Consider the following 14,558-nt stretch of genomic DNA (forward strand, 5'->3'; position numbering starts at 1 on the left):
GCACTACCCATTGGAAATATATCCCAATAGAAATGTATAGGTGCACGCTAAACCATGGCTGCAACATACAGTAAAGGCAGAAACCAAAATTGGCAGCAGCACGCAAAATAAATTCACTATCAGAGGTATACAAACCTATAATCTAACCACATTAAATAATGCAAGGTTCTTAGTATATAATTTGATCAAATTACATTGGCCCATCTACCAACGTCCAGGTGACCAAGCTCTCAGATGGGTCCTAACATTAATACCAGGTGGATATCTTAACCTGGGAAAGCTGAGTTCCTACCTCTCAAAATGCTCCTCTCTTGGGACTAAGCCTGCAAATAAAACCGGGGAGGGTAGGATACTATATAGATGTTCCAATAGGAGGGACAGGAGGTAGATGGGCGGCAGGTGTGCACGACCCAGTGAAGGCAGCCAAAGCTTCACAATATTTGTATAGAAAGGGAAAAAAGGGGGGGGGGGGTCAGCACTACCCATTGGAAATATATCCCAATAGAAATGTATAGGTGCACGCTAAACCATGGCTGCAACATACAGTAAAGGCAGAAACCAAAATTGGCAGCAGCACGCAAAATAAATTCACTATCAGAGGTATACAAACCTATAATCTAACCACATTAAATAATGCAAGGTTCTTAGTATATAATTTGATCAAATTACATTGGCCCATCTACCAACGTCCAGGTGACCAAGCTCTCAGATGGGTCCTAACATTAATACCAGGTGGATATCTTAACCTGGGAAAGCTGAGTTCCTACCTCTCAAAATGCTCCTCTCTTGGGACTAAGCCTGCAAATAAAACCGGGGAGGGTAGGATACTATATAGATGTTCCAATAGGAGGGACAGGAGGTAGATGGGCGGCAGGTGTGCACGACCCAGTGAAGGCAGCCAAAGCTTCACAATATTTGTATTTTTTATTTGCAGGCTTAGTCCCAAGAGAGGAGCATTTTGAGAGGTAGGAACTCAGCTTTCCCAGGTTAAGATATCCACCTGGTATTAATGTTAGGACCCATCTGAGAGCTTGGTCACCTGGACGTTGGTAGATGGGCCAATGTAATTTGATCAAATTATATACTAAGAACCTTGCATTATTTAATGTGGTTAGATTATAGGTTTGTATACCTCTGATAGTGAATTTATTTTGCGTGCTGCTGCCAATTTTGGTTTCTGCCTTTACTGTATGTTGCAGCCATGGTTTAGCGTGCACCTATACATTTCTATTGGGATATATTTCCAATGGGTAGTGCTGACCCCCCCCCCCTTTTTTCCCTTTCTATACAAATATTGTGAAGCTTTGGCTGCCTTCACTGGGTCGTGCACACCTGCCGCCCATCTACCTCCTGTCCCTCCTATTGGAACATCTATATAGTATCCTACCCTCCCCGGTTTTATTTGCAGGCTTAGTCCCAAGAGAGGAGCATTTTGAGAGGTAGGAACTCAGCTTTCCCAGGTTAAGATATCCACCTGGTATTAATGTTAGGACCCATCTGAGAGCTTGGTCACCTGGACGTTGGTAGATGGGCCAATGTAATTTGATCAAATTATATACTAAGAACCTTGCATTATTTAATGTGGTTAGATTATAGGTTTGTATACCTCTGATAGTGAATTTATTTTGCGTGCTGCTGCCAATTTTGGTTTCTGCCTTTACTGTATGTTGCAGCCATGGTTTAGCGTGCACCTATACATTTCTATTGGGATATATTTCCAATGGGTAGTGCTGACCCCCCCCCCTTTTTTCCCTTTCTATACAAATATTGTGAAGCTTTGGCTGCCTTCACTGGGTCGTGCACACCTGCCGCCCATCTACCTCCTGTCCCTCCTATTGGAACATCTATATAGTATCCTACCCTCCCCGGTTTTATTTGCAGGCTTAGTCCCAAGAGAGGAGCATTTTGAGAGGTAGGAACTCAGCTTTCCCAGGTTAAGATATCCACCTGGTATTAATGTTAGGACCCATCTGAGAGCTTGGTCACCTGGACGTTGGTAGATGGGCCAATGTAATTTGATCAAATTATATACTAAGAACCTTGCATTATTTAATGTGGTTAGATTATAGGTTTGTATACCTCTGATAGTGAATTTATTTTGCGTGCTGCTGCCAATTTTGGTTTCTGCCTTTACTGTATGTTGCAGCCATGGTTTAGCGTGCACCTATACATTTCTATTGGGATATATTTCCAATGGGTAGTGCTGACCCCCCCCCTTTTTTCCCTTTCTATACAAATATTGTGAAGCTTTGGCTGCCTTCACTGGGTCGTGCACACCTGCCGCCCATCTACCTCCTGTCCCTCCTATTGGAACATCTATATAGTATCCTACCCTCCCCGGTTTTATTTGCAGGCTTAGTCCCAAGAGAGGAGCATTTTGAGAGGTAGGAACTCAGCTTTCCCAGGTTAAGATATCCACCTGGTATTAATGTTAGGACCCATCTGAGAGCTTGGTCACCTGGACGTTGGTAGATGGGCCAATGTAATTTGATCAAATTATATACTAAGAACCTTGCATTATTTAATGTGGTTAGATTATAGGTTTGTATACCTCTGATAGTGAATTTATTTTGCGTGCTGCTGCCAATTTTGGTTTCTGCCTTTACTGTATGTTGCAGCCATGGTTTAGCGTGCACCTATACATTTCTATTGGGATATATTTCCAATGGGTAGTGCTGACCCCCCCCCCCCTTTTTTCCCTTTCTATACAAATATTGTGAAGCTTTGGCTGCCTTCACTGGGTCGTGCACACCTGCCGCCCATCTACCTCCTGTCCCTCCTATTGGAACATCTATATAGTATCCTACCCTCCCCGGTTTTATTTGCAGGCTTAGTCCCAAGAGAGGAGCATTTTGAGAGGTAGGAACTCAGCTTTCCCAGGTTAAGATATCCACCTGGTATTAATGTTAGGACCCATCTGAGAGCTTGGTCACCTGGACGTTGGTAGATGGGCCAATGTAATTTGATCAAATTATATACTAAGAACCTTGCATTATTTAATGTGGTTAGATTATAGGTTTGTATACCTCTGATAGTGAATTTATTTTGCGTGCTGCTGCCAATTTTGGTTTCTGCCTTTACTGTATGTTGCAGCCATGGTTTAGCGTGCACCTATACATTTCTATTGGGATATATTTCCAATGGGTAGTGCTGACCCCCCCCCCTTTTTTCCCTTTCTATACAAATATTGTGAAGCTTTGGCTGCCTTCACTGGGTCGTGCACACCTGCCGCCCATCTACCTCCTGTCCCTCCTATTGGAACATCTATATAGTATCCTACCCTCCCCAGTTTTATTTGCAGGCTTAGTCCCAAGAGAGGAGCATTTTGAGAGGTAGGAACTCAGCTTTCCCAGGTTAAGATATCCACCTGGTATTAATGTTAGGACCCATCTGAGAGCTTGGTCACCTGGACGTTGGTAGATGGGCCAATGTAATTTGATCAAATTATATACTAAGAACCTTGCATTATTTAATGTGGTTAGATTATAGGTTTGTATACCTCTGATAGTGAATTTATTTTGCGTGCTGCTGCCAATTTTGGTTTCTGCCTTTACTGTATGTTGCAGCCATGGTTTAGCGTGCACCTATACATTTCTATTGGGATATATTTCCAATGGGTAGTGCTGACCCCCCCCCCTTTTTTCCCTTTCTATACAAATATTGTGAAGCTTTGGCTGCCTTCACTGGGTCGTGCACACCTGCCGCCCATCTACCTCCTGTCCCTCCTATTGGAACATCTATATAGTATCCTACCCTCCCCGGTTTTATTTGCAGGCTTAGTCCCAAGAGAGGAGCATTTTGAGAGGTAGGAACTCAGCTTTCCCAGGTTAAGATATCCACCTGGTATTAATGTTAGGACCCATCTGAGAGCTTGGTCACCTGGACGTTGGTAGATGGGCCAATGTAATTTGATCAAATTATATACTAAGAACCTTGCATTATTTAATGTGGTTAGATTATAGGTTTGTATACCTCTGATAGTGAATTTATTTTGCGTGCTGCTGCCAATTTTGGTTTCTGCCTTTACTGTATGTTGCAGCCATGGTTTAGCGTGCACCTATACATTTCTATTGGGATATATTTCCAATGGGTAGTGCTGACCCCCCCCCCCTTTTTTCCCTTTCTATACAAATATTGTGAAGCTTTGGCTGCCTTCACTGGGTCGTGCACACCTGCCGCCCATCTACCTCCTGTCCCTCCTATTGGAACATCTATATAGTATCCTACCCTCCCCGGTTTTATTTGCAGGCTTAGTCCCAAGAGAGGAGCATTTTGAGAGGTAGGAACTCAGCTTTCCCAGGTTAAGATATCCACCTGGTATTAATGTTAGGACCCATCTGAGAGCTTGGTCACCTGGACGTTGGTAGATGGGCCAATGTAATTTGATCAAATTATATACTAAGAACCTTGCATTATTTAATGTGGTTAGATTATAGGTTTGTATACCTCTGATAGTGAATTTATTTTGCGTGCTGCTGCCAATTTTGGTTTCTGCCTTTACTGTATGTTGCAGCCATGGTTTAGCGTGCACCTATACATTTCTATTGGGATATATTTCCAATGGGTAGTGCTGACCCCCCCCCCTTTTTTCCCTTTCTATACAAATATTGTGAAGCTTTGGCTGCCTTCACTGGGTCGTGCACACCTGCCGCCCATCTACCTCCTGTCCCTCCTATTGGAACATCTATATAGTATCCTACCCTCCCCGGTTTTATTTGCAGGCTTAGTCCCAAGAGAGGAGCATTTTGAGAGGTAGGAACTCAGCTTTCCCAGGTTAAGATATCCACCTGGTATTAATGTTAGGACCCATCTGAGAGCTTGGTCACCTGGACGTTGGTAGATGGGCCAATGTAATTTGATCAAATTATATACTAAGAACCTTGCATTATTTAATGTGGTTAGATTATAGGTTTGTATACCTCTGATAGTGAATTTATTTTGCGTGCTGCTGCCAATTTTGGTTTCTGCCTTTACTGTATGTTGCAGCCATGGTTTAGCGTGCACCTATACATTTCTATTGGGATATATTTCCAATGGGTAGTGCTGACCCCCCCCCTTTTTTCCCTTTCTATACAAATATTGTGAAGCTTTGGCTGCCTTCACTGGGTCGTGCACACCTGCCGCCCATCTACCTCCTGTCCCTCCTATTGGAACATCTATATAGTATCCTACCCTCCCCGGTTTTATTTGCAGGCTTAGTCCCAAGAGAGGAGCATTTTGAGAGGTAGGAACTCAGCTTTCCCAGGTTAAGATATCCACCTGGTATTAATGTTAGGACCCATCTGAGAGCTTGGTCACCTGGACGTTGGTAGATGGGCCAATGTAATTTGATCAAATTATATACTAAGAACCTTGCATTATTTAATGTGGTTAGATTATAGGTTTGTATACCTCTGATAGTGAATTTATTTTGCGTGCTGCTGCCAATTTTGGTTTCTGCCTTTACTGTATGTTGCAGCCATGGTTTAGCGTGCACCTATACATTTCTATTGGGATATATTTCCAATGGGTAGTGCTGACCCCCCCCCCCTTTTTTCCCTTTCTATACAAATATTGTGAAGCTTTGGCTGCCTTCACTGGGTCGTGCACACCTGCCGCCCATCTACCTCCTGTCCCTCCTATTGGAACATCTATATAGTATCCTACCCTCCCCGGTTTTATTTGCAGGCTTAGTCCCAAGAGAGGAGCATTTTGAGAGGTAGGAACTCAGCTTTCCCAGGTTAAGATATCCACCTGGTATTAATGTTAGGACCCATCTGAGAGCTTGGTCACCTGGACGTTGGTAGATGGGCCAATGTAATTTGATCAAATTATATACTAAGAACCTTGCATTATTTAATGTGGTTAGATTATAGGTTTGTATACCTCTGATAGTGAATTTATTTTGCGTGCTGCTGCCAATTTTGGTTTCTGCCTTTACTGTATGTTGCAGCCATGGTTTAGCGTGCACCTATACATTTCTATTGGGATATATTTCCAATGGGTAGTGCTGACCCCCCCCCCTTTTTTCCCTTTCTATACAAATATTGTGAAGCTTTGGCTGCCTTCACTGGGTCGTGCACACCTGCCGCCCATCTACCTCCTGTCCCTCCTATTGGAACATCTATATAGTATCCTACCCTCCCCAGTTTTATTTGCAGGCTTAGTCCCAAGAGAGGAGCATTTTGAGAGGTAGGAACTCAGCTTTCCCAGGTTAAGATATCCACCTGGTATTAATGTTAGGACCCATCTGAGAGCTTGGTCACCTGGACGTTGGTAGATGGGCCAATGTAATTTGATCAAATTATATACTAAGAACCTTGCATTATTTAATGTGGTTAGATTATAGGTTTGTATACCTCTGATAGTGAATTTATTTTGCGTGCTGCTGCCAATTTTGGTTTCTGCCTTTACTGTATGTTGCAGCCATGGTTTAGCGTGCACCTATACATTTCTATTGGGATATATTTCCAATGGGTAGTGCTGACCCCCCCCCCTTTTTTCCCTTTCTATACAAATATTGTGAAGCTTTGGCTGCCTTCACTGGGTCGTGCACACCTGCCGCCCATCTACCTCCTGTCCCTCCTATTGGAACATCTATATAGTATCCTACCCTCCCCGGTTTTATTTGCAGGCTTAGTCCCAAGAGAGGAGCATTTTGAGAGGTAGGAACTCAGCTTTCCCAGGTTAAGATATCCACCTGGTATTAATGTTAGGACCCATCTGAGAGCTTGGTCACCTGGACGTTGGTAGATGGGCCAATGTAATTTGATCAAATTATATACTAAGAACCTTGCATTATTTAATGTGGTTAGATTATAGGTTTGTATACCTCTGATAGTGAATTTATTTTGCGTGCTGCTGCCAATTTTGGTTTCTGCCTTTACTGTATGTTGCAGCCATGGTTTAGCGTGCACCTATACATTTCTATTGGGATATATTTCCAATGGGTAGTGCTGACCCCCCCCCCTTTTTTCCCTTTCTATACAAATATTGTGAGGCTTTGGCTGCCTTCACTGGGTCGTGCACACCTGCCGCCCATCTACCTCCTGTCCCTCCTATTGGAACATCTATATAGTATCCTACCCTCCCCGGTTTTATTTGCAGGCTTAGTCCCAAGAGAGGAGCATTTTGAGAGGTAGGAACTCAGCTTTCCCAGGTTAAGATATCCACCTGGTATTAATGTTAGGACCCATCTGAGAGCTTGGTCACCTGGACGTTGGTAGATGGGCCAATGTAATTTGATCAAATTATATACTAAGAACCTTGCATTATTTAATGTGGTTAGATTATAGGTTTGTATACCTCTGATAGTGAATTTATTTTGCGTGCTGCTGCCAATTTTGGTTTCTGCCTTTACTGTATGTTGCAGCCATGGTTTAGCGTGCACCTATACATTTCTATTGGGATATATTTCCAATGGGTAGTGCTGACCCCCCCCCTTTTTTCCCTTTCTATACAAATATTGTGAAGCTTTGGCTGCCTTCACTGGGTCGTGCACACCTGCCGCCCATCTACCTCCTGTCCCTCCTATTGGAACATCTATATAGTATCCTACCCTCCCCGGTTTTATTTGCAGGCTTAGTCCCAAGAGAGGAGCATTTTGAGAGGTAGGAACTCAGCTTTCCCAGGTTAAGATATCCACCTGGTATTAATGTTAGGACCCATCTGAGAGCTTGGTCACCTGGACGTTGGTAGATGGGCCAATGTAATTTGATCAAATTATATACTAAGAACCTTGCATTATTTAATGTGGTTAGATTATAGGTTTGTATACCTCTGATAGTGAATTTATTTTGCGTGCTGCTGCCAATTTTGGTTTCTGCCTTTACTGTATGTTGCAGCCATGGTTTAGCGTGCACCTATACATTTCTATTGGGATATATTTCCAATGGGTAGTGCTGACCCCCCCCCTTTTTTCCCTTTCTATACAAATATTGTGAAGCTTTGGCTGCCTTCACTGGGTCGTGCACACCTGCCGCCCATCTACCTCCTGTCCCTCCTATTGGAACATCTATATAGTATCCTACCCTCCCCGGTTTTATTTGCAGGCTTAGTCCCAAGAGAGGAGCATTTTGAGAGGTAGGAACTCAGCTTTCCCAGGTTAAGATATCCACCTGATATTAATGTTAGGACCCATCTGAGAGCTTGGTCACCTGGACGTTGGTAGATGGGCCAATGTAATTTGATCAAATTATATACTAAGAACCTTGCATTATTTAATGTGGTTAGATTATAGGTTTGTATACCTCTGATAGTGAATTTATTTTGCGTGCTGCTGCCAATTTTGGTTTCTGCCTTTCCTGTATATAATTATATATGTATATCTGGTATAACTTATACATCCTGTATGTAGTGATATCAACCATGCTAATATAACCTGGATAGCCTATACCAGCTGTACATATATAATTATATACATGAAATACCACGTTTATCCAGGCATGGTCTATATCACTATATACAGGAGATATTTAACTTATACCAGCTGTACATATATAATTATATACAATAGATACCCAGGTTAGGGTGGTTTGCTCCATTCAGGGAGCAGGAAAGGGGTATCCCCAGAGTGAAAAGTTTACATCTCTGGACTGAATCAAACAGTGCCGGAAGGACCCATTGACTATAATTTTCAGTGCCATCTTAATGCATGGGCCTAATGGGCACTTGCCCAGGGCCCCACAAGCATAGGGGCCCAATACTAATCTATGTATGTTAACATTTCAATCCGCCTTGTAACATATATAATAATGTTGTGTCCCAGGATATGAACTTGGCTCCAATCTGTCTATGCCATGTGTAAAGACTTTAATTTTGTCACTTTCTGCTTCACACTCAAATTATCCATAATTCCTCTTGTTAATTACCAATAATTTCAATTGTAAGTTATAATTCCTATAATACAAAGAGAGATTTTCCACCAAATGGATGTGTGGATCATCTTGTGAAGTGTTAATTTCTAGTGTAAAGTAGCCTGGCACTATGAACAAAGATGTCCACAGTACAAGAGGAAAATGGACCCTAAAGACTTAGACTTCCGGTTCTACGGTCTAGGTGATCGGTAACTAACTCACTCTTCCTCCCGAGGTATCTCAACGTCGTCCCATGCCTGAAACATCCCCATCTACTTATATATATATAAAGGTGAATGCCCTCACTGACTGACTGACTGACTGACTGACTCACTGGTTCACCACTAATTCTCTAACTTCCTGATGTCCTGCAAACATAAAAATTTGGAACGAGCATTCTTTAAGTTTTGAATAGGAAAAGTAAAGGGGTCACAACTCGATTATACAATGCTAATTGCAAAAGTAAGTGTAACCCTATGTAATATAACTTCCCGGTGTCATACAAATGTGAAATTTGTCACGATCATTGTTTAGGAAATAAATAGGAAAAAGTAAAGGAGTCACAACTCGATTATTTAATGCTAAATGCATAAGTAAGTGCACCCCCATGTAATGTAACTTTCTGATGCTGTACAAGCGTGAAATTTTACACGAGCATTATTTAGATCCTACATACGAAAAGTAAAGGGGTCGCAACTCGATTATTCAATAGTAATTACAAAAGCAAGTGTACTCCTTTGTAATGTAAGTTTCCGGTGTCGTGCAAGCGTGAAATTTGGCGCAAGCATTTTTTAGGTCTTAAAGGGGGGAATAGGAGGGGTGGCACATTCTACAGAGGGACATTGGTACATGCAGCCCGATAAGAATCTAACACTCTATGTGTATACATATTTTATACCTCAGTTCTTCTAAAGTAACCTTGACTTCATAAAATTTGCCGTGTAAACAACAACTAAACACCTGTATCAAATTAACTCCGGCGAAGCCGGGTTTATCAGCTTGTATAATATATATTTTCAGGTGAATAACCCTTTCAGGAGAAATTAAATGTAATTTTTTGAGCCGTGCACAGAAGAGGAACAGAACTGTAGAGGCGAAGGAGAAAATTGGAAAACTTTCCAAATTAATAATGTGGTTTATCACAGGAGCAACATCAGCCACTAATACCATTCCTGTTACCAATCATCCAGTTTCAGCAGACATAATACCAATAGTATCAATCGCCCAGTCGCTCAGTTTAGGCATGCTTAAAAACTGAACGATACATCGTTCAGTGTAAATAGCAGCCGTTCACTACTGAACGGCCGTGGCTTACAGTGACTGGAGAGGGGCAGGGCGAAAACTCTGCTCCAGCCACCCTGCTTCCCTGCTGGCCACGCTGTAAGCGATCCAGCAATACTCGCTCCTGTATAACACCATGGGAGCGAGTATACATGGGAACGAGTGTCGGGCATCATTTGCCCGAGACTTCTCCCATGTAAATGCACTGTTGTTTATTGCTCAGTCCTTTAAGTGGCAGTTAAAGGGGTTGCTTGGGAAGAAAAAAGTTAGCTCTTTTTCCAGCTCCACTCCTGTCCATGAGTTTTAACTGGTACTGCAGTTCAGTACAATTCACATAAATGGGGGTGCACAACTACTATGGCACTGTGTCAGGAAGAAAAGACCCTTTCTTTTGATTCCGCTTTCAATTACGACCTTCCAGTGCTATAATATACCAAGGTGATCATCACTGATGTGGCTACATCACTGCAGTATTGCTTAAGCTACTGTATAAAACTTGCAGGTCCAGAAATAATTTTCATTCATGTTGCTGAATACGTGAATACTGTGTATAGTCAAAAAAGAGTGTTTGATAAGAATTGTTAAAGTCATAATAAAATTGGTAAATGTAATTATTACGGCTCTCAATTACTTTTTTATCTTTCAGGTTTTTCTCAGCACCAGGAAAGGAGTGTGGCTGTTGAATCGTGTATTTGATGGTGGCTTTCCTGTGGATATTGCCATTTTCACTCGATTTTATGCAGTACTTCAAGATGCTTTCCCATCTCTGGTAAACATGCTGTTGGAATATAAAGCCAACTCCAGAGCTAACCATGAAAACTTTGGTCTAAAACCCCGGCACAGGTGAAAAGTACTATTTATTCTTTTTTTGGCAAGAATATGAAGCCCTCAAGGAACAATATGGAGGATTTAATAAGCAAAATAAGGCCGGCTTCACACGAGCGTGACGGGCTCCGCCGCGGAATATTCCGCGGCGAAGCCCGTCACGGCGCCCCCCAGAGACCCCATACTTACCAGCGGAAGATAGCGTGAAGACGCTTCCCCGCCCACCACCGCCGCGTCATGTGACACGCCCACCACGTCACATGGTAGGCGGGAAAGCGTTTTCACGCTATCTTCCGCTGTGTTACAGCGGGAGATAGGGTGAACGGACGGCTTCCATTGACTGCAATGGAAGCCGTCAGCGCGTACACCCGCGGCAAATAGAGCATGCCGCGGGTGAGGACGGGAAATTTCACGGTGCGGAATTCCGCGGTGGAATTTCGCATCGTGAGCATTGTGCTATTAGGTTCAATAGAACCTAATAGCAGCGGGCAACGCAGCGGATTTTCGCCGCGAATTACGCAGCGTAAATCCGTTCGTGGGAAGGAGGCCTAAGGCTGAATTCTGACACTAATTACACAAATAAAATCTATAGTAAGTAACCATTATTTTGTTAGACAATAGACCATTTCAAACCTCTGTTGATGTCCCTCCCAGATACAATTGTTATCTCTAGCAACATCTAATGTTAACGTTAGGTGGGATAGCACTAGGGGCGTAACTAAAGGCTCAGGGGCTAAGGTGCAAAAGTTCAGCTTGGGCCTCCCACCCCCACCTGTATGTATACCCATACCTAAACCGTGCTGTTTACAGCTGCAAAACACATTTCCATACATGATCTAGCCTCTTGGCATAAGCTTTCCACACTCATTTCCTGCACAATTTGTTTGTAGCCCCTTAGGCCAGAGTCACACAAGCGTATGATTACCTCATATTACGTGTGCACTCTACTCTGTAATTCACAGGCAATCCAATACATTGCCTTACGCAGTTCTGCTCACATTTATATGTAGAAATTGCTGATACTCAAGTGCAAAAAAGAATACAGCATGTTCTATTTTGCAGAATATTATGAACAAGAGAGACCATTGTTCTCTATGGGTGCGTAATCAATGCTGCGCAATCACCTTGTGTATGGGTGGCATGTATACAGGCCATTGCTAAGTGACATGTGGGAAATATAAACAAAAAAAACCCCAAAAGATTGGTGGACTGCGCATGACAAGCTATACCAACATGCTCAGTATCACTATATAAAGGAATGTAAATGCAACTCCTGTATACAGTGATATCAACCATGCTGGTTTACCCTTTGCAATCCAATTTTGGACTCAGGGTTTCCTAGGGGGCTTTCTCTTTCTGCCATTTTACAATGGCGCCATCTGCTGGCTAGAGCCAGTACTGCAGTATGTCACATGCTAGAGAGGCCCCCGACAACAAAGTGGCCAGTAATATACAGTAAGAATATCCTGCCAGACGTCTTCTGTCATCGGAGCTGTACAGGCTTCAATTAGAATGTTAGAAGATATCAGACAGTGGATTGGAAAGGGTTAAAGACCAGTTTCACATCCGTTGGAGCTTCCAGTTGGAGGTTCCATCACAGATCCGTCGGAACATACTGGAAGAAAAAACACTGCATGCAGTGCTTTTTCTTCCAGCCAAAAGCCAGGCAGCTGGAAGAAAAGTTGATGGACCCTGTTAAAGTCAATGGGGTATGTCTGATGCTGTTCGGCTCCGTCCAGAGACAGAGCCATTTGGTTGCAGGGATTCTGCATTCCTGCTTTCCAAATGCAGATGTGAAAGTAACTTAACCCAGGAATCTACTGTATATTATATTTGTACAGCTGCTTAAAGATATACATCCTGCCTATAGAGATATAGGAGGTTATATCAGTATGGTCCATATCAGTATATACAGGGGCATGAACATGTCCTATATAGTGATATAGACCATGCTGTGTAACCTGGTTATCTACTGTCTATAATTATACCAAATGGCTGCTGTTTACACCGAACTATGTGTTGTTTAAATTTTTAGCTGCTTGAAAGTGAACGATTGGATGCCTCTCGTCCAGTCATTCAGTTTCTGCATTCTGTTACATGGGACGATTATTATTCAAAACCCCGCGGGAGAACGATGACACTGGTCAACAGTAGAGATGAGCGATCACCAAAATGCTCGAGTGCTCGTTACTCGAGACAAAATTTTCGCGATGCTCGATAGTTTGTTTCGAGTAACGAACCCCATTGAAGTCAATGGGCGACTCGAGCATTTTTGTATATCGTCGATGCTCGCTAAGGTTTCCATTTGTGAAAATCTGGGCAATTCAAGAAAGTGATGGGAACGACACAGCAACGGATAGGGCAGGCGAGGGGCTACATGTTGGGCTGCATCTCAAGTTCCCAGGTCCCACTATTAAGCCACAATAGTGGCAAGAGTGCCCCCCCCCCCTCCCAACAATTTTTACTTCTGAAAAACCCTCATTAGCAATGCATACCTTTGCTAAGCACCACACTACCTCCAACAAAGCACAATCACTGCCTGCATGACACTCCGCTGCCACTTCTCCTGGGTTACATGCTGACCAACCACTTCCCCCCCCCCCCCGCACGACCCAGTGTCCACAGCGCACACCAAACTGTCCCTGCCCAGCCTTCAGCTGCCCTCATGCCATGCCACCCTCATGTCTATTTATAAGTGCGTCTGCCATGAGGAGGAACCGCAGGCACACACTGCAGAGGGTTGGCACGGCTAGGCAGTGACCCTCTTTAAAAGGGGCGGGGCGATAGCCCACAATGCTGTACAGAAGCAATGAGAAATCCAATCCTGTGCCACCTCCATCAGGAGCTGCACACGTGGGCATAGCAATGGGGAACCCATGTGCCACACACTATTCATTCTGTCAAGGTGTCTGCATGCCCCAGTCAGACCGGGTTTTTTTAATAAAAAGTCACAGGCAGGTACAACTCCGCAATGGGAATTCCGTGTGCACCCACAGCAAGGGTGGCTCCCTGGAACCCACCGGCTGTACATAAAGAAATCCCATTGCATTGCCCATCACAGCTGAGGTAACGTCAGGCTTAATGCAGGTGGTCTTCGGCCCACAGTGCATGCCCCAGTCTGACCGGAGTTTTTAATACATAGACACTGGCAGGTACAAATCCCTAATGTGAATTACCTGTGGACCCACAGCATGGGTGGCTCCCTGGAACCCACCGGCGGTACATAAATATATCCCATTTCAGTGCCCAGCACAGCTGAGGTAACGTCAGCTTTAATGCAGGTGGGCTGAAAATTACTAGGATTACAATGTAGGCGAGGGCCCAAACAAATTGGTGTACCAACAGTAAAAATGTACTTAAGAAAAATTGCCCATGCCCAACCAAGAGGGCAGGTGAAACCCATTAATCGCTTTGGTTAATGTGGCTTAATTTGTAACTAGGCCTGTAGACGGCCCAGTTAAAATAAAAATTGGTTCAGGTGCAAGTTTCAACGCTTTATTGAATTGAGAATTGAAACGTATAAACATTGTTTACAAAAGTTATATGACTGAGCCTTGTGGGCCTCAGAAAAATTGCCCGTTCGGCGTGATTACGTGAGGTTTCAGGAGGAGGAGCAGG

The 14,558-nt window shown here is 43.4% G+C and overlaps 1 protein-coding gene across 2 annotated transcripts in view; it reads left to right on the plus strand.

Annotated features, from left to right (window-relative positions):
- The window catches only part of LOC136621631 (flavin-containing monooxygenase 5-like), a 105,947-nt gene that overhangs the window by 72,943 nt on the left and 18,446 nt on the right, over window positions 1-14,558 (plus strand). For both annotated transcript variants that reach the window (XM_066597262.1, XM_066597263.1), the window contains exon 6: window positions 10,762-10,958. In XM_066597262.1, the coding sequence (XP_066453359.1) occupies window positions 10,762-10,958 (197 nt within the window). The remainder of the gene's footprint in view (window positions 1-10,761; window positions 10,959-14,558) is intronic.

This window comes from Eleutherodactylus coqui, chromosome 3, assembly GCF_035609145.1.
Source record: "Eleutherodactylus coqui strain aEleCoq1 chromosome 3, aEleCoq1.hap1, whole genome shotgun sequence".
In the NCBI taxonomy this organism is placed as follows: domain Eukaryota; kingdom Metazoa; phylum Chordata; class Amphibia; order Anura; family Eleutherodactylidae; genus Eleutherodactylus; species Eleutherodactylus coqui.